The sequence below is a fragment of the Mustelus asterias genome, chromosome 25 (assembly GCF_964213995.1).
Source record: "Mustelus asterias chromosome 25, sMusAst1.hap1.1, whole genome shotgun sequence".
Lineage (NCBI taxonomy): Eukaryota > Metazoa > Chordata > Chondrichthyes > Carcharhiniformes > Triakidae > Mustelus > Mustelus asterias.
In genome coordinates, this window is record NC_135825.1 from 4,236,212 (window position 1) to 4,261,095 (window position 24,884).

At 45.4% G+C, this 24,884-nt stretch overlaps 1 protein-coding gene across 2 annotated transcripts in view; it reads left to right on the forward strand.

Moving 5' to 3' along the window:
* The first annotated feature begins 858 nt into the window (after positions 1–858).
* rhocb (ras homolog family member Cb) overlaps positions 859–24,884 on the forward strand; it is a 31,724-nt gene continuing 7,698 nt past the window's right edge. The window contains exons 1-4 of one of the 2 annotated variants that reach the window (XM_078242000.1): positions 859–990; positions 21,962–22,136; positions 23,138–23,258; positions 23,455–23,585. In XM_078242000.1, coding sequence (XP_078098126.1) covers positions 21,981–22,136; positions 23,138–23,258; positions 23,455–23,585 — 408 coding nt within the window. In that variant the 5' untranslated portion in view covers positions 859–990; positions 21,962–21,980. The remainder of the gene's footprint in view (positions 991–21,961; positions 22,137–23,137; positions 23,259–23,454; positions 23,586–24,884) is intronic. The other variant, XM_078242001.1, reaches the window with a different exon arrangement.

Below are 24,884 nucleotides of genomic sequence, written 5' to 3' on the forward strand. Positions count from 1 at the left end.
TCTGCACTCTCTCCTTTCCTTCTCTATGAATGGTATGCTTTGTCTGTATAGCATGTATTTGGGGCGGGGGGAATGTTTGTTTGGCTGATAATCAACCATCAAGCAATTGGGCAATGAGATTTTTTTGCTTTCTGATTGAACCACAGAATCATAGAATCACTACAGTGGATAAGGAGGCCATTTGGCCCATCAAGTTTGCCCAGACTCTCCAATAAGCATCTTACCCAGACCCACTCATCTACCCCCCATCCCCGTAACCCCATGTATTTACCCCGCTAATGCTCCTAACCTACGCATCTTGGGAAACAAAGTGGCAATTTAGCCTGGCCGATCCACCTAACCTGCAAAGCTTTGGACTTTGGGAGGAAACCAGAGTAGCCAGAGGAAACCCACGCAGACATGGGGAGAATGTGCAAACTCCACACAGCACAGACAGTGACCCAAAGCTGGAATGGAACCTGGGTTCTTGTCACTGTGAGGCTGCAGTGCTAAACACTGTGCCATTGGTGTAGGAAGGCATTATGTCACAAGGATGGATATGTTGGCTGACTAATGGCTGAGGATTGGGGAAAAAGTCATGTGAGGATACCTGCAGGAATACATTTAATCGGAGTTGGCAACCCTACTAGGTAAGAAGCTGTGTTAGTCATTCCAATCGTGGACACTGCATTTAAGGGACGAGTAACCCCAGCCTACCAAAGCCAGACAGCCAGGTTCCAGAGGAGCTGGATGGCTCCAGGGTCTGGGTGGGACTGCGCCTTTAAGAGTGTGAGCGGTGGACTGCGCCTTTAAGAGTGCGGGCGGGGGACTGGGCGATTTGAACGGCCGCTCCCGTGATTCCTGGCGCGGGTCACGTGCGGCTGATGTCACGTGGGGGAGGGGTGTGGGCAATTGCTCATTAACCGCACCCCCTCCCGCCCATTTGGAGCTCAGGCGGCGGCCGCAACCCAACCGGCAGCGAGACAGAGACACCGGCGGCAGGAGCAGCAGGTAGGGGGCCGCGCCCGGGTCCAGGCTCGGGAGAGGCACCGCCAGAGGCCGGCCTGCTTCCCGGGGAAACACCGGGGGCGGGGAGGGGGGACACTCCGAGCTCTCGGCTGCTGGGCCGCTTCGCCGCCACACCCAGAGCGGCGGCCTCGGCAGCGCGAGAGAGGGAGCGGGATCAAAGGGCGGGGAGGGGAGGCCGGGGGACATGGCGGCCCCGGGGGAGGGAGGAGGTGGTTAATATGGGGGATGGGATAAGGAGGGTTAAAGGAGAGGGGGCTGTTTTAATGAGGGGGTTGGGGGGAGGGGGTGGTGGGGGGGGGGGGAGGGGGTGGTGGGGGGGGGGGGGGAGGTGGGTGGGGGGGGGGGGGGGGGAGGGGGTGGTGGGGGGGGGGGGGGGGGAGGGGGGTGGTGGGGGGGGGGGGGGGGGAGGGGGTGGGTGGGGGGGGGGGGGGGGGAGGGGGTGGTGGGGGGGAGGGGGTGGTGGGGGGGGGGGGAGGGAGGGGGTGGTGGGGGGGGGGGGGGAGGGGGTGGTGGGGGGGGGGGGGGGGGAGGGGGTGGTGGGGGGGGGGAGGGGGTGGTGGGGGGGAGGGGGTGGTGGGGGGGGGGAGGGGGTGGTGGGGGGGGGGGGGGGAGGGGGTGGTGGGGGGGGGGGGGGGGAGGGGGTGGTGGGGGGGGGGGGGGAGGGGGTGGTGGGGGGGGGGGGGGAGGGGGTGGTGGGGGGGGGGGGGGGAGGGGGTGGTGGGGGGGGGGGGGGGGGAGGGGGTGGTGGGGGGGGGGGGGGGGGAGGGGGTGGTGGGGGGGGGGGGGGGAGGGGGTGGTGGGGGGGGGGGGGGGGGGGGGGGTGGTGGGGGGGGGGTGGTGGGGGGGGGGGGGGGAGGGGGTGGTGGGGGGGGGGGGAGGGGGTGGGGGGGGGGGGGGGGTGGTGGGGGGGGGGGGAGGGGGTGGTTAATGCTGGGTGGAGGGAGAGGTGATATGGTAGTGTGGGATGAGGGGAGGGGGTTGCTTAGGGTGGGGGAGGTTAATGAGGCTGGAAGGTGGGGGGGGGGGGGAATGAGGGTGGGAGGGGAGAGCTGGTTAATGTGGGGTGGAGAGGAGGTGATATGGGAAGGGGGGTTAGAAAGAGGGGGTTTGGTTTAATTGGGGAGGGAGTGGGTTGGGTTTGTGGGGGAAAGCTGGTTCATGCTGGGTGGAGGGGAACAGGAGGTGGTTAATGTGGGGGATGGAGGAGGGGGCTGTTTAATTGGGGGTGTGGGAGCTGGTTACTGTTTGGGGGGCTGGTTAATGGGAGGGGAGGTGGTTAATATGGGAGTGTGGGATAAGGGGAGGGGGTTAGAGTGGGGGCTGGTTAATGGAGGGGAGAGGAGGTTAATATTGCAGTGAGGGAAGGGGGCTAGAGGGTTTTTGGAAGTGGGAGCTGGTTAATGGGTGGCTGGGGGAGAGGTGGCCGATATGGGAATGTGGGGGAAGGGGGTTAGAGAGAGATGTTGAGGGGTGGCTGGTTGATATTGGGGGCTGGTTAATGTTAGGTGAAGGAGACAGGAAGTGGTTAATATGGGAGTGTGGGATAAGGGGGAGTTAGAGTGGGAGCTGGTTAATGTTAGGTGGAGGAGATGGGAGGTGGCTGGGAGGGTGATGGTTAATGGAGCATTGGAATGAGGTGCAGAAATAGGCCAATTCAGCCCTTTGAACCTGCTCTGCCATTCCATCAGATCATGGCTGGTATCTCCCTGGTCTCCAATCCAGCTGTTTTTTCCCCATTGTCCCCTTTCCCTTTTTGGAATGGGGGGGGGGGGGTGAAGGAAAGACTGGAGGCTGGTTAATGGGGGAATGGAGAGACTGACTGACATAGCAGGAGGCTGGAAAGTGGGGAAGGGAATGAAATTTGGGAGGGGTTGGGGAAGGTGGGAGGGGAGAGCTGGTTAATGTTGGGTGGAGAGGCGAGGTGGTTAATATGGAAGTGTGGGATGTGGAGGGGTTAGAGAGGGGGCTGTTTTAATGTGGGAGGGTGATGGTTAATAGAGTATTGGCATTAGGGGCAGCAACTTCAGCCCTTTGAACCTGCTCGGCCATTCAATCAGATCATGATTGATCTCTCTCTGCTCTAACCCACCTGTTTCTCCCCGCATCCCCTTCCACCTTTGGGATGGGGGTGAAGGAAAGACTGGGGAGGGGGGCTGCTTTGTGGTGGGTTGGGGGAGGGAGGGTGATTAATGGGGATGTAGAGTCAGGGAAGGGGATCTGGCTCCTGGGTGGGGTTGTTTGTAATGGTTAATGGGACCAGGAGGGTTGGCATGGTGGGAGTGGAATGCTGGTCAATGGACAGGGGGTGCTGCTAGGCAAAGGTGCCAGTTATTTATTCGGTAGCACAGTGGTTAGCACTGCTACTTCACAGCTCCAGGGTCCCGGGTTCGATTCCTGGCTCGGGTCACTGTCTGTGTGGAGTTTGCACATTCTCCTCGTGTTTGCGTGGGTTTCCTCCGGGTGCTCCGGTTTCCTCCCACAGTCCAAAGATGTGCGGGTTAGGTTGATTGGCCAGGTTAAAAATTGCCCCTTAGAGTCCTGGGATGCGTAGGTTAGAGGGATTAGCGGGTAAATATGTGGGGGTAGGGCCTGGGTGGGATTGTGGTTGGTGCAGACTCGATGGGCTGAATGGCCTCCTTCTGCACTGTAGGGTTTCTATGATTTCCAAGATGAGGGTAGTGGGAGGGGAACTGGTTAACATTGGCTGAGGTTGCAGGGTTGGAAGGTGATCATGACGGGAAGGAAATGGTTAGAGGTGTGATGTTTAAGGGGTATTGGACTGAAAGCTGGAGTGGGTGAGCTGGATGTATCTTGTGGAGTTCGGGTAGTTAACTGATGCCTTTTTGTAGCTCTTGTGTTTGTGCTTTTCATGTTCCTTTCTGAACCCAGTTGGATAAAATCAGCTGGAGATACAGTGGCTGGAATGAGATTATTTGGACAGCTTGGCTGATGTGCTAACCTTGGTGGAGTAACTTGCTGACAGTTAGCGATGCTAACAGTGTGGACTCAACTCCTGTAGTGGCTGAGGTTATTCATGAAGGCTTTGCCTTCTCAACCTTGCTGCTTGCCCGAGGTGTGGTAGTCCTTGGGATAAATCACCATCAGTCAGCTCCTGTGTGTGCCCCCCCACCATCACCTGGTACTGTGGTGAACCTTTATGGTCCTAGGCCAGATCCTGATTGGTGAGGAACCAGTAACCTTAAAGTAAAGCCAGATTTCATAGGTTCTGAATAAGCAAAAGTGAATTTTTACAAGGTCAGAATAAAAAAAACATTACTATCTCTCATTTGGGATTAATGAGATGCATGTGAATTAAGAGGCAAACTGGTCAAACACTTCACTGCACAAAGAACAGGTTCCATAGATTTCTCAACACTTGAGAACCGAAAATACTTAGGATTCCAGTCTTCACCACCTTCAAAGATCTCATCTTGGCGTTCCTGTGCAGTTGCTCCAACTTTGATCTCAATGGCCTGCCTCACCAGGTTTCAGTCCTCCTTCTGCTGAGCCTCTTTGCTCCTGTTCTTAACTGGGATCTCCTTGTTTCCTTTCTGTGATTCCTCTTAATTGGGGCACCCTTTCTGGTCATATGATTAGGATTTTCTTTTTGCAGAGCTGCACTAGGTCTGCCCTTTGCCAGATTGTGTGTGCAAGGAAACTGATGAGGCATGCTGAGTTGTGGTTCCTGGCCTCTGCTGTTGAGATATTTTGGATCTCGAGGCTTGGGTGTGAATGGTAGCCCCCTAATTGCCATTTTATTGCCAAATGGAATTTGTCTTTTGGGAGGGGAAAAAATCTTTTAAATTCAAAATGTCACTCAGCCTCCTTTGTTTAAAAAAAAATACAGGAGACCATTTGGCCCATTTTATACTTTTTTTCAGGAGCCATAGTTTTTTGATCCCTCAAGTAAAATAGGCTGTCTTTGACTATTCTATCTTGGTCTCAGTACTATCAACCTAACCCCTGATCCCTTCTGACCACCTGGGCATTTGACTTTTATGGATGTCTACTTTATCTCTTCCTGTCTGTGCAGTGCAGCCTCCTTTAAACCCACTTTTGTACAAGTTTTTGGTCACTCCTTGTGTATGTAGCCTTTGGCTCATTATCCTTTTTCGATATTACCTCTGTTTAGGAGGTTACTTCTGTTTTGATAAGTGCAACTTGTTTGTTTATATATTGGTTCCTGTGATGCTATTTTTTAAAATAAAATGACCAGTGTTGTAATTGCAATGCTATCCATTTTAGCTATATTCTCAATTGTGATAAGCAGTGAACATATCAAATTTGGCCACTTTTTTTTTTGCAGATCAGAGGGGTATGGAGAGAGAGGGAGTGGGATACTAAGTGCATGATCAACCATGATTGTATTGAATGGTAGTGCAGGCTCAAAGGGCTGAATGGCCTACTCCTGCACCTAAATTGTTTCTAATGCCTTTGCTAAATAACCATGCAAGTCAGGATGTATCAATCTTTCTTGGTGAAACCACTAGAAATCCTCAAAGGATTGAATCTTGCATGGTTGAATAAAAAAAGCTATGGCGACTTGGTCTGGGCTTGTTCAGAGCAACTGGGCATTGATGTGTTAACTTGAGTTGGAGAAAGTGGACTAAAATTTGGGGCTAGGAATTCCTGGCTGACTTCTAGTTAGACCATAAGATACAGGAGTAGAATTAGGCCATTCAGCCCATTGAGTCTGCTCGGCCATTTGATCATGGCTGATGTTTCTCAATCCCATTCTCCCTACTTTTCCCTGTAGCCTTCAATGACCTGGTCTCCACAGCCCTTTGTGGCAATGTGTTCCACAAATTCACCACCCTCTAACTGAAAAAATTCCTCCTCTTCTCCCTTCTAAAGGGTCATTCACTTACTGAGGCTGTTGCCTCAGATCCTAGTCTCCAACTAATGGCAACATCTTCCCAATGTCCACTCTATCCAGGCCTTTCAGTATTTAAGTTTCAAGGAGATCCCACCTCGTCCTTCTAAACACCCATTGGGTACAGACCCAGGGTCTCCATGTCGAGCTTTTCATTCCTGGGGTCATTCTTGTGAACCTCCTCTGGACCCTCTCCGAGCCCAGCACATCCTTCCTTAGATACAGGGTCCTAAATTGCTCAAATGTGATCTGACCAGAGCTTTGTAAAGCCTCAGCAGTACATCCCTGCTTTTGTATTCTAGTCCTCCTGAAATGAATGCTAACATTGCATTTGTCTTAACTGCCAACTCAATCTGCAAGTTAACCGTAGGAGTTCTAGTTCAGGATCCTCATCCCTTGGTGCTGAAGTTAACTAGGAAGGCAAGTGAGGAATTTGGGAATTACTTTACTGGCTTTTTGTTCTTTGCTGGCTGCAAAATTGTGTGGATTTCACAGGAACTATCAAACCAAAATTTGGGTCACATAGGGAGCTCTGCAAAAGGCTAGAATTGGAAACGTGCAAAGATCTTAACAGGGTTGTATGGATGGTGAGGTGAGACGATGGAGGGATTTGTAAAGAGTTCACTTGGCAATTGAAGTCTGGAGTTGTGGTGTGTTTAACTTCAGATATCATTAATGCAGAGGTTTAACAATTGTGCAATGCAACAGGAATTTTCCTTTTGTCTGCTACAGTATTTGCATTTCATTTTGTTTTGCATTCGACTTTGCATTGCAGGTGATGCTTTAATCCTCCAGAAATATTTGATATTGTACATAATCTGGTTCATTTAACAATCTGACACTGTCTCCATTTGTACAGTTTGTTCTTTTTAGTCTCAAATTGGTTGGATGCAAATTATTAAATGTTTGACTTTCATTTTGGATCTAAAATGGAGGTCATTGATGTAACTAGCTTTCTGCAGTAAAGCAGCAAATTATAACAGAGGTCACCAATCTGACACTTAACTGTTCCTAGTCGCAGTAATTTGGGATCTAGAGTGTATTTTTAACAATGGATTCCATGTTGTCATTTTTGCCTTCCTACAGGGCAATATAATCATTGGGAAACAGCAAATGTTTCATGTTTTTGTGAAGTAATTCTACCAGCATCTTTACTGAGAAGTTGACCTGGCCTTGTATCCTATCCATGACTGTTTCTACCTCAACATTGCCTGCCTCAGTCCCTCAGCTGCTGAAGCTCTTGTGGTTTAGTCACCTCATCTTCACTTCCACATACTCCTTGCTGGCCTTTTGATCATCTCCATTGAGTGTTCCAGTGCATTTACATTTTGTCTTGCTCCCTGCAGTGCAGTAACCCATCATATCTCCAACCAAGGTTAAATCCCTTCCCCATACATTTTGGTCTTGTCTCCTTACCTCATTTGATGCAGAACTGCCTTGGCACCAATTATCGTCACATGTATTAGTATACAGTGAGAAGTATTGCTCGTGCTATGCAAAGCATACCATACATAGAGGAGAGGGTGCAGAATGTAGTGTTAGCCAAAGCTAGGGTCGAGAGAAGGGTCAACTTAATGAGGTAGGTCCAGTCAAAAGTGGTGACAGCAGGGAAGAAATTGTTCTTGAGTCGGTTGGTACGTGTCCTCATTTTAGTATCTTTTTTCTGACAGAACAAGGGGGAAGAATGTGTCTGGGATGCTTGGTCCTTGGTTACACTGGGCTGCTTTTCTGAGGCAGTGGGAAATGTAGATGGAGTCGATGGATGGGAGGCTGGTTTGAGTGGACTGAGCTTTGTTGATGACCTTTTGTAGTTTCTTGTGGTCTTGAGCAGAGCAGGAGCCATACAAAACTGATACAACCAGAAAGAATGCTTGCTGTGGTGCAGCTATAAAAGCTGGTGAGTTGGAGCAGACATGCTAAATTTCCTAGACCCCTGAGGAAGTAGAGGTATTGGTGGCTTTCTTAACTATGGTCAGCATTGGGGGACCAGGATACGTTTTTGGTGATCTGGACACCTAAACTTGAAACTAACCATTTCCACTTCATCCCTGTTGATGTAGAGAGGCAAAAAACTTGTTGTGGGTTGAATGAGGCAGCAGGTAGTGCTTAGTACATTGCTCAAGCCATTCTTAGGTACCCTTGGGCCTAGGTGCAGTCAGCTGTGCCAAGTGAGAAGTTATCTAGGCCAAACAGGATATGGTAGCTTAATTCTCTGTCTTGCTGTCTGGATTGCACTATATCCATTCTAACTCTTATCTCTCTTCCAAATCATAGAATCCAACAGCACAGAAGGAGGGCATTCAGCCCATCAAGTCTGCACTGACTGCATTCCCACCCAGGCCCTATCTCCATAAGCCCATGCATTTACCCTAGTTAGTCCCCCTGATTCTTGAGGGGCAACTTGGCATGGCCAATCCACCTAACTGCATCTTCGGATCCTTTCCATCTTTTGCCACTTTATAAAAACCTTCCTTTTTGACCAAACTTTGCCCGTTGCTGGTATTTCTGTATCTATTTTCTTTGCTTGCCAACTATGGTAAATGGCTTTGTTTTAAAGAGTAATTATGAACTGGTGGTAAATATAGCCTTGTGGCTCTACTGCATTGCTTTGCAGAAAGGTAGCATGTCTGTTTGCACAGATGGTTAGGAACCCACCATATGGCATCAGATGATTGGGGGAGGGGGTTTCTCTAATTCCTCCCCTCCAGAAACGAGGGCTGTTTGCCCTGCAAGCTGTTCCTGGCAAGAGCTATTGAGAACCAGGAGTTGTCTTGTCAATGTTGCATTGAGCAGAAAGTAGCTATCTGAACAGTCTTGTAAATTGTCCTTTGTGAATTTCTGTCCTGTAGATTGTCTAGTTTTTTTTGCAGTGGCTGTATCCTTGTAGGAGTTTGCTGTGGAATAGAAATGGCACAAGTCCAATGACTGCATCAGTGAGTGCACAGTTACAAATATAGCTGGGTGGGGTCAGTGTTGCTGTGGAATTCCCCCAGCTTTGTTAGAGGAAATGGCCTGTCTGACCATTTCTTAAAGCTTTTACCATCCTCAAAAGTTGCAACGGATTGCTAGTCTTACTTTAGTGGTCTCTGTTTCTGATTAATGTGACAGTACAGCTCGGATCCACGAATGTTCAAGTATATGAATCAGAATAATTTTAAAGAAAACAGAAGGTCTGTGTTCCTAGTCATAGCTGATCTCAGCTGCAATAGTTCACCATATGAACAGTCCCTGTGCTTCTGACTGGGGAGGAAAGGAATCAGTCGGGGTTCTTTCCAACCAGTGACTAAATGTCAGTTGGCAGGATTGGGCTGGAGCGTAATGAAAGGCTGCTGGCTGACACTGCCCCATTCACATCTGAATAATGGCAAGCCGTCAAGTGCTGTCAGTGCTCAAGAAACCATACCTCATGATTTCTGTTTTGAGTGAAGAAAACGTGAAAATGAGCATCCCTTTCCACCATTTAAAAAAAATATTATCCAACTTGAGCTTTTACTGCTAGCTTGGGAAATGCAGGACAGCAAATGGATGTTTATCAGCCAAGGCTCCAGCCCTGATTAGTCAGTTCCTGCTGCAGTGAAATTACAAAACACATTTACTAATAATAGGGCTCCACTGGAGTAAAACAGTTTTTTATTAGAATTTACTCCAGTTTTGTTAACTAGGCCCAAAACAAATGTGTCCTGCTTACCAATAGCTGTCATAATCCAAACTGAAATAGTCATCTGAAAATTACAACTAGGAATGAAAGCTCATTTGTTAAAGTTGGAGACCCAAGTGTGTTTAGTTCAGCTGGCTGGAGTGTGGTGCAGTGTGAAGCCAAGCAGTCCTTGGACTTGGCTGTAGTAATTAATGGAGGTTTGCCTCTTGCCTTTCCCTGTGCTTGATGCAGAATAGTGCCCCCGAAGCTGTCTGACCACTTGTCTTTCTAACACAAGGTACCTGTGATGCCTCATGGGACTCTTAATATGGAGATTTTGGACTGACAAGGATGTTGTGGGGAAGGCAGTGGAGTTGAGACCACATCCCATCAGCCATGATCTTGAATGGCAGAGCAGACTTGAGAGAGGACACTATTACCTATGCATGCATTAGCAGCAAGAAGGTAGCTAGGGCAACAGTAGGCCCATTTGAGGATAAGAGTGAGGTTGTGTGGAGCCAGAGGAAGTAGGTGAAATCCTTAATGAGTACTTGCATTGGTATTCGCCAAAGAGGGACATGGGAGCTGTTAGGGAAGAGTGTGTGAATACTCGGCAGGTGAATATAACAAAGGAGGAAGTGTTGAGTATGTTAAAATGTTACGGTAGACAGGTCCCCAAAGTTGGATGGGATCTATCCCAGGATACTGTGGGAGGCAAGGGAGGAATTAGCTGGGGCCTTAACTGATATCTTTGCATCCTCTTTGGCCATGTGTTTATAAGAAGCTGTAGTGGGTAAGTTATTCTGAGACATGATCTTCAGGCATTTGGAGAGGCAAGGACTGATTGGGGGAAGTTGGCATAGCTGAGTGGAAAATCATGTCTTGAATTTGATTGAATTTTTTTGAAGGGGTAACCAAGAAGGTAGATGAGGGCAGTGTAGTCAATGTTGTCTATGTAGACGAGCAAGGCCTTTGACAAGTTACTGCATGGTAGGTTGTTGCATAAGGTTAAATCTCAGGATCCAGGGAGAGGTAGCATTAGATACAAAATTGGCTTGATGACAGACAGGGTTGTTTTTCAAACTGGAGGCCTGTGACCAGTGATGTGCCTTGTGGGTTGGTGCTCGGTCCATTGTCATTTATATTAATTTGGATGAGAATATACAAGGCATGGTTAGTAAGTTTGCAAATTACACCAAGATTGATGGCATAGTGGACAATGAAGGTTATCTATGATTGCAATGGGATCTTGATCGATTGGGCCAGTGGGCTGGTTGGCAGCTGGAGTTTTGGATAAATGCAAGGTGGTGCATTTTGGTAGAGCAAACCAGAGTAGGACTTATCAGTTAATGGGCATTAAGAGTTATAGAATAGATCTAGGGATACAAGTTCATAGCTCCTTTGGAAGTGGAGTCGAGTGGACAGTGGTGAATAAGGCATTCAGCATGCTTGGTTTCATTGGTCAGAATGCTGAATGCAGAACTTGAGACATCTTGTTGAAGTTGTACAAGATATTGGTACGGCCACACTTGGAATGCTGTGCACAGTTCTGGTCACTATTATAGTGCAGAAAAGATTTACTCGGATGCTACTTGAGTTCTAGACAGACTTTTTTCCCCGGTATGTTGAAGGCTAAGGGGTGATCTTGAGGAGCTCTATAAAATGAGAGGCATGGATGAGGTAGATAATCAATCAACATCTTTTCTCAAAGGTAGGGGAAGCTTAAAATTTGGACATGGGTTTTTAAGGTGAAAGGGGAGAGATACAAAAGGGTCCAAAGGATGGTGAGTGTATGGAATGAGCTGCCAGAGGTGGTAGAGGCAGGTGCAATTGTCTTTTAAAAAGCATTTAGACAGTTACATAGGTAAGGGGTATAAAAGGATGTGGGCAATTGGGATAGCTTGGTGGTTTAAAAACTGGGCTGAAGGATCTGTTTCCATGCTGTAAACCTGACTCTAAGCTGAAATACTGGGCAACAGCTTGTATTTGTAATGCAGATGGTGAAGTTTTGTCAAGAGGTTAGGGAAGGTGATTGAAAGCTTTTAATTACATGAGTTCTAGCTAATGGTGCTAGGTGAAGGCTCTTTCAGAAAGATCAATTTTCACTAACTACTTTGCAGTGTTAATGTAAGCCTACTTGCACAAACTTTTAAAACACAAAAAAAAACTTGAATGGGGAGATATGATGATATTTGAATCAGTTGAGCTCCATCTAGAAGTAGGGACCCAACATTAAAGCCTGACTTGAGTTGCGTTCATTGAAATTATTCAAACCTTAGCAAGGATATTCTGGAATGTGCATAAGCATTACAGGATCTAGAAGGAATGATGGGTGGGGTTGTGGAAATGAGTACGATGACTGGATGCAGTATGGGTTTTGAAAATCAATTTGAGTTGCACAATGTATTCGACTTGTAAACAAGGGAGTTTAAAGGTGCATATCAGACTCGGCTTAAAGTATTTGTCACCTAATCAGAATAGAGGTGGTTAAGGGAAGATCTCAAGTATTAGAAATTGAGTACATTGAGGGTGGGAAGAAACAGTTGCCATTGACTAAGGTTGATAATCTGAGGGGGTAGGCTTAATTCTCAAAAGAAACCAGAGGGGTGATGCATCATAGAATACCTACAGTACCAGAAGGAGGCCATTCAGTCCTTCAAGACTACACTGATGACAATCCCACCCTATCCCCAGAACCCCACAAATTTACCTTGCTAATCCCTGAAACTAGTGTTAATTTAGCATAGCCAATCAACCTACCCCATGCTTTTGGACTCTGGGAGGAAACCCACGCAGACAGGAGGAGAATGTGCAGATTCCACGGTGACCTGATGCTGAAATTGAACCCAGGTCCCTGGTGCTGGGGCAACAGTGCTCACTGCTGTGGTGTTAAACGCAGTAAATTGTTTGCACTGCCGGGGCAGGGGTGTGCAGCAAATTCACTAGCAACTTTCAAAAGGGAATTGGATATGCTGAGGGAAAATCTGCACGGCTAGAGGGAAGGAGCAAAGGAGTGGGAATAATTGGATGATTCTAGCTGGAGGAAATTCCAATCCATCCCCAACATGTTACTGTCATGCTTGTAATGGAAACAAGTTGTAGAAAGACGAGTGGCTGTACTTGGCGACAGGCATTATTGTTGTCACTAATGTTTTTGAATGTAGTAGTGCATAACTGAAAAGCTACCTGTTCAGTAGCTATAAATGTTCTTGATGTCAATCCTCTGGATTGCATAAAGAGTATGCAGACACATAAATCTGGACCTGGCTGATCTCAGCCTGGCTGGTGGGAAGTTTTGATGTGGTTATTCACCCATCAAGACTGCACTGACAACAGTCCCTATCCCCATAACCCCACATATTTGCCTTGCCAATTCCCCCTGAAACTACGGGTTAATTTAGCTGGGATCTTGGGTTCATGTCATACTATCTGTAACACACACAGCTTGCCTGGACTTGCAAAGTCCAGCTTGGCTGTCCTGTCTGGAGACAATACACCTCTTTAACCTGTGTTAATGCTCTCTCCCCTCTCATTGTCTGTACCTTTAAGACTTGATTAGCTGTAAAGACTTGCATTCCAATCATTATTCTGTAAATTGAGCTTGTCTTTATATGCCCTGTTTGCTGTTTGAGCAGATCTCCCACTCTCCTGACGAAGGAGCAGTGCTCTGAAAGCTCGTGGCGTTTGCTACCAAATAAACCTGTTGGACTTTAACCTGTTAGACTCCTTACTGGTGGAAAGTTTGCCATAGTTCTTCTGGGAAAGAAGGAAACAATAAGCCGGGACTCCTGAGTGCTACTCCAGGATCATGTACTTGGATCCATAAGTAAGGAGGGGATGGGGCTTGATTATTCCTTTAATCATTTATTCACTTAATTTTCCTGGATGAGATAATTGAGGCTGTTGGCACTTGTGAAATAAGTGAATGTTGAGGCAGGTGAGAGGGAGGAGGAATAGTGAGGAATTTTACTTCCATGTCAACAGACCTCCCACTCTTTGTGAAATGCTGCATTAGTTTTATCCTGTTAGTGGTATAGCAAAACTGATGGATTCCATGTGTTTGAATTGAATTATGCATTGGGGTTCATTATATCATCTTCTGTAGTTAGTTTGATGTATTTGCTCAGAGGCAAGTACATTAAACTGCAATGTTGCCAATTTGTACTTATTGATTTAACACTGCAGTAATGTGCTCCTGAAATGGGTGGGATTTTGTATGTCTAACTTAAACTATACAAAGTGGACAACTTTTTGGAAGTGTTTTGAAGTTTTATTATTCCCATTCTATTTGCTTTAATTTTAAAATCCTGTACTGAATCTTTGACTTGTGCACAAGTTGAGCTAAAAATATCTGGTTTCAGTGCTGTTTGTAATGTCTGATCTAACTAAGCACAGTAAGAGTTTTAACAACACCAGGTTAAAGTCCTTTAAACTGGACTTTAACCTTACTGTGTTACCCCAGTCCAGCGCCAGCATCTCCACATCCTAACTAAGCACACCAGAGGTTAAATCTAGGACCTATCAGTCTCCGATAAGTGACTGCTTTCCATACAGCCTTGAAGGACTTGCATGTACTCTTCCAATGGCTGGAATTTGCTGCTTTTATATATGCCTAGCTATGACCCTTAGATTCAGAAGTAGTCCCACTAAATTGGAAGCTAGCAAATGTTACACCACTTTTTAGGAAAGGACAAAAGTGGTGAATTACAGACCAGTTAATTGGGGAAAATGCTTTAATCTATAAGTCTTAATGCACCGTAGACACTAGTCAGCATGCTCTTACTAAAGAAAAATCGTCTGACAAAGTATAGCCTTTTTGTGGATGTAATTAGTAGGGTAGATAGAGGGGGACCAGTAGATGTAGCATATCTGGATTTCCACAAGATATTCAAGTGCTGCACAAGGTTAATGGATAAGATAAGGGCTCATGGAGTTGGAGGGCAACACTGCATAGGTAAAGATTGGTTGAAAATGGGGGATTTTCAAGTTGGTAGGCAGTGATTTGGCCTCTGCTATTTGCAACCTATGTTAATGACTTGAATGACGAGGCAGTGATACGAAGCTAGGTGGACAGATGAGCTGCAGGGAACACAAATGGAGCAAAGAAATAGACAAGTTGGGTGAGTGGGCAAAGGTGGCAAATTGAGTAGAATGTAGGGAAGTTAGTCACTTTGTTTGTAAAAGTGACTTTAAAAGGTGAGAAACTTGTACGTAATGTTCAGACTTTGATGCCTGTGTACAATTGCTGGAAGCTAGCAAGCAATTAAGAAGCAAATGGCATGTTGGCCTTTATTGCTTTATTGTAACAGGGTTAGAGTACAAGAATAAGTCTTGGAGTAGTGTGCTGTTTTATTCTCATAGGATATACTGGCATTGATAGTACAGTAAAGTAAATTGGTACCTGGGTTTTCCTATGACAAGCTAAGTTTTGCTATTCTCTATTTAGAAAAATGAGGTTTTCTATTTGGTCAGGGAATTTAAAACAGGCACAAGATAAGGGATCAATCATTTGGGACTCATGCCAAGAAATTAATTCATAGAATCCTACAGTGCAGAAGGAGGCCATTTGGCCCATCAAGTCTGCACTGACCACAATCCCACACAGGCCTTATCCCCTTAACCTCATGCATTTACCCTAGCTAGTCCCCTGACACCAAGAGGCAATTTAGCATGGCCAATCAACCTAACCCACACCTTTGGACTTTTGGATTCTTAACCCCAGAAGGTTGCGGATGCTGTGCTGTTGAATAGATTCCTGGTGTCTTGGGAGTATGGGGTCAGGTGGGCCAATGAAGTTGAAGCTGAGATCAGCCATGATGTTGAATGGTGGGAGCAGGCTTGATGGGCCATAGCTTTGAGCTGGGTTGAAAATAAACTTGTTGGTCCACGAGTTCTTGGGACTAACTTGACAGAATTTGGTGTGCTAGCTTTACTCAGCACAGGGTGGGAGTCCAGCAGTCTCCTGGCCTGAGCCCTATGTATTGAGACATGTAGAAAACCACATTGTTTTGGCATGCAACTTTGTTCGAGACTTCAACAAAAGGACATTGACGATTTGCTATGTTTCTGAATTTGTTTTGTCCTGAACTACCCAAGAACAGGTGACCTCTAACTGATCTTTGGCATTAAAAATTAGATCTTTAATGCACCCATAAAGTTCCTTATCACTGTACTGAGATAACACATTGTGTTCCTAATTTTACGTAATAAACCCTTCAACTTTTAAACAGTGTTTTCCTTGAGCTTCACTGGTAAGGTCTACACTTGCTATCCAGCCTTAATTGTCTTTCAAGGTGAGCCACTTTGAACTGTTGCTGTCCATCTATTGTAGATGTGGGCGCTGTGCTGTTTAGAAGGGGGTCCCAGGCTTGTGGTGCAGTAACACTGAAGGAATGGTGATGTAGTTCAGGCAACAATGGTGTGGGTTAAAGGGAAATTTGGTGGTGGTTACACACCTGCTGTCCTTGTCCTAGATGGTAGAGATCATGGGTTTGAGATGTGCTAAGGAGACTTGGTGTATTGCTGCATGATCTTGTATGTGGTGCATACTGCTGACAGCACTGTGGTAAAGGGTGCAATGTTTAAAGTGGTGGATTGAATGACTATCCACGCAGGCTGCTTTGTTTTAGACGATGCTTTGAACTTCCTGAGTTTTGGAGCTGCATTCACCCAGGCAAGGGAAGTTTATTCCATCTCCAATCTTGTAGATGGACAAGACTTGGAGTTGGGTGCATTACTCACCATAGAATTACCAGCCTCTGACCTACTTTTGTTTTCAGTTTTATGGGTAGATTCTCTTGTTGGAGATGGTAATGCCTGGCAGTTTAGCAAGTATTTGTGCCATGCATCCGCCTAAGTCAGTTTTCCAGCTTTGCTGACTGGTATGGTGTACTGCAAACATCCATCTGACCTGGTGAAGCAAAGTAATTAAGCAGAAGATGGCTGGTCCTTGGAGTGTACCCTGAGGGGCTTGTGCAGTGATGTCCTGGGACAGATGTTTAGCCTCCAACCACAACCCTCTTCCTTTTGGGTATTGCTCCAATTAGGATCATAGAATTCCTACAATGCAGAAGGAGGCCATTCAGCCTATTGAACCTGCAGCAACAACAATCCCACTGAGGTCCTAGCTCCATAACCCCACATTTACTGGAACACCTAGAGGGGAAACACAGCAAGTGAGTTTTTTCCCCAGATTCCCATTGACTTAGTCTTGTTGGTCAGCGTTGATGTCATACTTGTTGAATGTGACCAGGATGTCAGGTAGTCATTCATCTCTCCTTGCCTTTTGAATTTCGTTCTCTTGGCCATGTTTGGATCAAAGTTGTAATGAGGTCAGGAGCCAAGTGGCCCTGGTGAAACCCAAACTGGGCATCAGTGAGCAAGCTGTTGCTGGAGAGAACTGTCGGGCACCTTCTGTCACTGGAATACTCCCAACAGTTTGGGTCCCCTTAGCCAAGCAAAGATACTGGCATTTGAGGCAGTCCAGAGATGGTTTACTAGGTTGATCCCAGGCATGGATTTGGAGGTTGAGTAAGTTGGGACTCTATCCATTGGAGTTTAGAGGCAACCTTATTGAGACATGTAGGATTCTGGAGGGGGAGTGCTTGACAGGGTAGATGCTAAGAGACAGTCTCCTTCAAGGGAGAAACAAGGACCGGGGGGCATAATCTGAATAAGGGGTTGCCCATTTAAGACAGATGAGAATTTTTTTACTGTAGATTTTGGCTGAGATATTTAATCAGTAAGAATTGAAGCTTATGGGAATAAGATTGTGGAGTTGAGAACTATCAGGTCATGATCTCCTTGAATGGCAGAGTAGACTCTATGGGCCAAACAGCCTACTTCTGTTAATCTTGTGGTCTATCACTTTGCTTATTTAAGAATAGACTGAGGCCAATTGACTGAATTGAATTTGTCCTTTTGTGAACTGGATATAACTTGGGCAATTTTCCACATTCTGGTAGTTGCTAATGTTTTGCTTTGCTGCGACGGCTTGGCTAGGGGTACAACTAATTCTGGATTTGAGTCTTTAGTACTCCAGCTGGGATGTTGTCCAGGCCTTGTAGCCTTTGCTGTTAACAGTGCCTTCAGCCACTTTGCATTGTGTTTTGAATTGGCTGAAAAATTGCCACCTGTGGTGCAGACTATTGCAGGAGACAGATGGATCAGCATGCTTCAACCTTGTCTTTTGACATGTACTGAGCTCTGCACCACTAAAGGTGGGGAGGTTTGTGAAGCCTCCTTGTTGCTTAATTGTCCATCACCATTCATGACTGGCAGGACTGAAGAACTTTGATCCATTGGTTACAGGATTGCTTGACTCCTGTCACATGCTGCTTCTGTTGGCATGGCTGTAGTCCTATAGTAGCTTTACAAGGTCACCTCATTTAGGTATGCCTGGTGCTGCTCCTGTCATGCTCCTGCATTCCCCATTGAACCAGGGTAGAGGGAGATATTCTAGACCATGAAGTCACGTTGTGGCTGAGTACAACTTTGCTAATGGCCCATACAAGCAATTTTCAGATGCTAGATCTGTTCTAAATCTAGCCTATTCTGCATGGATGGCACAGTGGTTAGCACTGCTGCCTCAGTGCCAATGACCTGGGTTCAATTTGGGTCTTGAGTGACTCTGCAAACTTCACATTCTGAGTCAGCATGGGTTTCTCCCACAGTTGGGTCTGGTCTCAACAGATGCTGAGATTTTCCATTTTTGTATTGGATTCCAGTTTCTGCAGTATTTTGCTTTTGTATCACTCTGAAGGCAAGACCTCCTCCTCTTGACTGTCCCTTCTACCAATACTCATGGGCAGATGCAACTGGGCAGTTTGTGAGAATGGAGGGGGGGCTAAAGTTTGTATTCCTGCAAGCTATATTTGTATTCTTGGGCTAAGTGACCAACTAGTCCCTGAATTGATGAGTTGGGGTATAAGAACAGCTCTAGCACCGCCCTCGGTCAAAATTGGGTTCAAGATTGCTCTATACATGACTACATATTGGCACATCAGAACTGTGACAAAGCTCATACCACTCAGGTGGGTGTTGAAGGTGCTCTGGTATGATTCAAACAGCTGTTCAAGTATCTGGCTCTTTCATCCTTTGACCGGTATTTCCAAAAACTAAACTCTTGGACATGGCAGCCACGTCATACATACAGAAGGGCATTACATAAATGTTTTGCTTATCCATGCTGTTCTCTTGGTATGTTCCTGTCACAGTAATGATCCAGGATTTATCACTTGGCTTGGAAACCAGAACTTCATTCCCCTGGCAATAGTTGCAGACCAATTGGACATTGTCACTTGACCAGTTTTAAAGTGTTTAGTTTCAAGCTGGTAGCCCAGTGATGAATAGGATTAGATATCCATGGTGACCATGGTTGAATGTTGAGGCAAGGTCAGCTGACATTGTACATGTGACTGCTCCCTGATCTTGCCAACTTGAATACTAGGCTGCTTATTCGGAGCTTGCTAAAGTTGTAGGCCAGTTTTAGTTCAGTGGCATCTTAAGCAGCTTGCTAGAGTATTAAAAGGACAAAAATACAGGGTGAATTGGCACTCAGTTGATTTTTGCCAACTTCTGAAGTTAACTCATTAGGTATAGTTCTGTATTTGCAGCTCCCCAAGCAACCACTTGATTAGTTATACAGCTTGGTCTGAGTTCCCTACTTTGCATACTCTAGCACCAGATATCAAAAATTGCACAGTTTTGGGCAAGACAGAGCTGGGCTGTTCAGTCCCAACTGAATTCAAAACTTAAGCTTGTTTGTCAGTAAATCATTAGCTTTTGCCTTTAAACTGTTTTTCAATCTATTAAAATAATAGAAATAAGCTTTGTGATTAGGAAGTGACCTGCCAGTGGTGTCATCTTGAGCCCGTTTGGAATAGAACATTGTGCTGAGGTGGAAGTTACTCATGACACATTTAGCACAATGCAGTGTGGAAGGCCCTTTTTTCTCATTAATTCTTCTACATGCTAAGAGCGAAGGAAAACGTTGAGGGTTGATCTAAACAAGATGTGGCTGGCAACGAGTGTACACCTTTTTTTTTAGTGCAGAATTGAGATTATTGTGAGGCTGCAGTCCAAAATAAACTTGAAATCCTCAGAAGAATTTACTGTAAGACTGGAAAAAATTTGCAGTGGCCTAGCCAGTTTCGTGACTACATAATTAAAACCTTGTCTGCATTGAAGCAGGCCACTGACTTGGCTGGGTGAATGTCAGGGAAACATTGAAGTTGGGGGGGGTTATCTGCAGGTTATGCAGGAAGCACTTGGCCCCACAATTCCATGCAGTTTATGTCCAAATTTAAGTATCACTTCCAAGGTTTCCCCATGCCACATTGGGGTTGATATCGCTAGTGTCTCCCCAGTAACACTGCTAAACTGAAGGCTATTGATGTACTAATCCCAGGACTTCCACACCTTTTTTGCATTTTAGTACCAGTCAGTAATCTACATGTTTTGGTTATGACTAATTTAAGTTTACTTTACTCCTGTTGTGCTTTAACTGGAGTTGAGTGATCGTGTACAGAAACCTTCTTTATTATTGAATTCTGGTCTACACCCAATTTAGCATTTAAGCAGCTATTCTGTTCATTAATCCTGCAATAAATTATGGGACTTGGCCCAAAGCATTGTCAGGTGTTTGTTGCAGCTTAGATGTCCTTTAACTTGGGGAAAGCAGGGCCTCCACTTACATTAGTAACCAAAATTCTGTTCTGTGCTGGTTAATGAGATGTGGCAGGTTGCTAGCTATTGCTGCCGTCTCTGCTTTTCTTATACTTTAAAAAATTATTTCATGGGATGTACACATTGCTGGCATCTATTGCCCATCCTAATTGGGTGGCACAGTGATTAGCACTGCTGCCTCACAGCACCAGGGACCCAGATTCAATTCCCTGCTTGGGTGACTGGAGTTTGCAGATTCTCTCCACGTCTGTGTGCATTTCCTCCCACAGTACTAACGTGTGGGGTAGGTGGATTGGTTATGCTAAATTACCCCTTCATCAGGGGAACTAGCTAAGCTAAATGCATGGAGTTGTGGGGATAGGGTCTGGATGGGATTGTGGTCTGTGCAGACTTGATGGGGCTGAATGGTCTCCTTCTGCACTAGGGATTCTGATTCTAATTCAGTGAGGCAGTGGTGGTGAGCCCATACTCGAGTTGCTCAAATTTAATTCTAAATGGTGAGCATTAGCTTTTAACTGTTTCTGGATCCTATCTACATATTGTGCACTCAAAACCAGAGAACTGATTAAGAAACAGGAGCTTTTATTTTTTACTGTTTTGCCTTCAGACTTGGACCACTAGTTTAATTGTCTACTGCTATAACTGAAAACTGTTTTAATTTCCCCCTTTGATCTCTTTGGGTTACATGTGGTGAGCTGGTTTGCCTCTTTGCCACACTGCTTTTTCACTGGCTATTACATGGCTCAGTATTCAATAGGCTGCCTCCTTTTTTCTCCTGATTTGATTGAAACTCATCTCCACCTCTGGTCCTGCACTGTCAGACCATTTAAAATTCTCCTTTACTAAAGGAATAATGTTTCTATTTTTGGTTGGCAGCACAGTCCATTTCTCATGACTCTTTTACACTGGGATAGTTATGGAACAGTGGAAATAAATCGCTTCCTGGAAGTGCAACTTGGCTACTGGAGTAAAAAGGTTTCTAATTCCTTTTGCTGTTTTGATCAGGTGATTCTCTCTCCCACCATCTAGCTGGCATCTGTCTCCTGACAAAAATCCAGCATTTGCTTCCAAACCCATAAGTAATGGTGTTTCTGACTCACAGCTGTAACTTGACAAACATTTCAGTGTTAACTCAAGATTTTAAAAAAGCTTTTTGTGCACTGCAAGATGAGCAAGGAACTTTACTTCTGGGTTCCATATCTATGGTGTACCATTTTGTAGTTTCCACTGATCTGTAGTTCTTGGAGGCCATTAATCTATCTACTCCTGCATGTTCAACATTATGCAGAACTGTCAAAAGCAGCATGGGAGTTCTCCTTGGTATCTTGGCCAGTATTCATCCTGTAACCACTGTATACATGAGAAATTCTTTCTTGCTGTGTACAAATTGGGTGTCACTAATAAAAGTGACCACTTCACAAACTGACACCCAAGTACTTTGGAATAAAACAGGGCTATTAGTGAACTGTGGTAGGCATAGTAGTCAAACCCAATTTAGTTGTCTTAAAATATTTGAGAACCTCACCCAATATCTAACTTCAGGCAGACTAGGGTTTGAACTAGATTATAACAAAGTTTTTGTAATCTATTCCCCATCTAGAAATGTCTGATCCAGTGACATTTCTAATCATCCCACTTGTGTTTCTCTTTGAAGTAGCTGGCCTCAGTTTCTCCAGTTCTGTACTTTAACTCTGTTTGCTTTATCTTTGATTGTTGACATTCCAGGTTATTACATTCCTGATTCTTATTAATTTCAGTTTTCCCCCTCACCCAGAGATGGCAGCCATTCGGAAAAAGTTGGTCATAGTTGGCGATGGTGCTTGTGGCAAGACATGTCTTCTGATTGTGTTCAGTAAGGATCAGTTCCCTGAAGTTTATGTACCAACCGTCTTTGAAAACTACATTGCGGACATTGAAGTGGATGGCAAACAGGTGAGCTGGGTTGGTCAAAATTCAACTCTAAAAACATTTCTCCCCAAAAATTCTCAAGTTTTGTGCCCATAAAAAAGAACCAAACCTTGTAGTTGCAAGTAAAGTGACCTATTTTTTTCGTGTCCCCATTCTGGTACTGGTGAAATGCGAATGAAAATTCCAGCTATTAATCACATCTTGTAATTATAGCACCTAACCTAAAAATGTCTCCAGGTGCTTCACAAGTGAGGCAAAATTAGACTCGACCATGAGTGATATTAGTACAGATGGCCAAAGGCTTGGTCAGTTTGTTTTGAGGAAGGCCAAGGTTTAAGCAAGGACTTTAGAGCTAAAGTTTTATTAGTCACAAGTAGGCATGCATTCACACTGAAATGACGCTACTGTGAAAATCACCTAGTCACCACACTCCAGTACCTGTTCGGGTACAATGAGAATCAAACCTGTGTCCCTGGTGCTGAGGCAGCAGTGCTAACTACCATGCTGCCCTGCTGAAGACCTGGCCATCAAAGGTGAAGTGGTTTGAGAACTTGATGCTTGGAGGTCAGATTGGAGGAGCTCCAATATCACTTCAGGTTGGGGAGAGGGGAGGCCTACTGGTTTAACCAGTATTTTGTGCATGACTGAGTTTGTCATATGCAAAATTCATACTGGTCATGTGAGCAAACATTATACTGGACCTGCCATTTTGACTGCAGGGAGAACTTTCCCTGAAATGGGAACAATCCAAGCTATTCGTTCAGCCTTCAGCAGATTGTCGTGCAATAATGCTACAGTTCCTGAATTATAATGTTCTAAAATGTCTTGTTAGCTCACTTGGAGGCTGAGTTAAGTGTAACCATTTTGCTAGCTAAAACACCAACTACGTCAAATTTATGGGGTGTTGAATTTGGGGACGACTGTTGCTTGTTGTAGTTGGTCAAGCTCCCTCGTAAGTATACTGAAATCTTAAAGTAGGATGTGTTTTCAGTGCCGCAAAATAAGTTGCACTTTTTTTTTTGTAGGTTGAACTTGCACTCTGGGATACAGCTGGACAAGAAGACTATGATCGACTCCGACCCCTCTCCTACCCTGATACTGATGTTATTTTAATGTGTTTCTCAATTGATAGTCCAGACAGCTTGGGTAGGTTCAGCTCAGTGTTTTTTGTGCATAACTTGTGATTCTTGAACTTGTAACATTTTGAAATCTCCACCATGATGCAAAAAGTTATGTAGTTATGCTAGCAAGTAGGATTCTGGAGCTGCTGTTTTGGCAACCAGGAGAACTTAATCTTTTGAACTTTACCTGAAAGTTACTAATAAATAGCTCTCTCCTGCAGAAAATATCCCTGAAAAATGGACACCTGAAGTGAAGCATTTTTGTCCCAGTGTGCCTATAATTCTAGTTGGAAACAAGAAAGACTTGAGGAATGATGAGAACACAAGAAAAGAGCTTGCAAAAATGAAGCAGGTAAGTGTTCTTGGGTGAGGTGCTTCTCCCAGTGAGTTATGCTGACACTGGGTTTTATAAAATGTTACGTTGTTCAAATCAGTTGCATACAGCAGCTTGCATTCTCTGGAGACTAAAAATGATGTGATCGGTTTGAAGGATTGGGTAGAGTAATTAAGGAGAGACTATTTACTTGGGTCTGGAACAGAGGAACAAAATCTTAACATTGGAAGCCATTCTAAAGTGATCTTAGGAATACCATAAGACATAGGAGCAGAATTAGGCCACTCAGCCCATCAAGTCTGCTCTGCCACTTAATCATGGCTGATGAGACCATTTTCACCAGAGTAATGGAAATCTGGAATACTTTCTCCAAAAAGCTGAAACTGGGGTGAGGAAGGGGATCTGTTAAGTTGAAGCAGATTGAAGTTTTTAATATGCAAGGCCAAAAGGCATCTCAATAGTTGGGATATAGATCACAGCAAGCATGTTCACATTGTAAATGGTTTCCTTGTCGTCTTTGGGTCCTCGTGACTGAAGTGTGGTGCAGGATCAGTAGAACTAGTTTGGGACCCTCTGCAGCTGTGCCACACTGCTGGCCTTCTGAGCATGTTGGATGTTGAGTTTGGCATGTCAAACCAGTGTTTGTGGCTGGTCAGATGCAGACTTTCTTAGTGGTCTGCCATGCAGAACTTCTGAGACCAGATGTCCTTGTATAGTTTGTACTGACCTACCATGATATTGTCCTTTAGTTCCCAGATTCTATAGTCGTCCATGCTGTTCATGTAAGCTGAATTTTCTGGAGGGTAGTCTCTATGCTGTTGACCCCAGCATTCCATTGCTTTAGCACCTACAGCAGACCAAGTTTAAACCAAACAGCAAGGTGACAAGGGCAATAGTCTGGAGTTTGGATTTTAGCTCTGCTCTGCTGTTTCCGGTCTGCACTGCAGGCTGAAGCTCAGTATGAATTGATGCCATCTTCAAGAATGGCATTGGAGCAGTCAGATCAGCTGTGATCCAGTTGCATCACAGAATAAGCTCAGTGCCAGCTGGCTTCCACCTGTTCTGATCTTCACATTGCTTGCTCTTCTCTCTGCCTTCCCATCAGCAGTTAAATTAGCATAGTCTACCCTCATTCCCCCACACCACACTGGCTGAGTTTGGTGCTGTATAGTACCAGCCTGATCTGAATCACACTAATGAATACATTTGGATTGTGTCTTGCACTTTTCTGCCTGCCTCTTCATTTTGTTCTTAGCCAGAGAACATAGAACAGTACAGCACAGAACAGGCCCTTCGGCCCACAATGTTGTGCCGAGC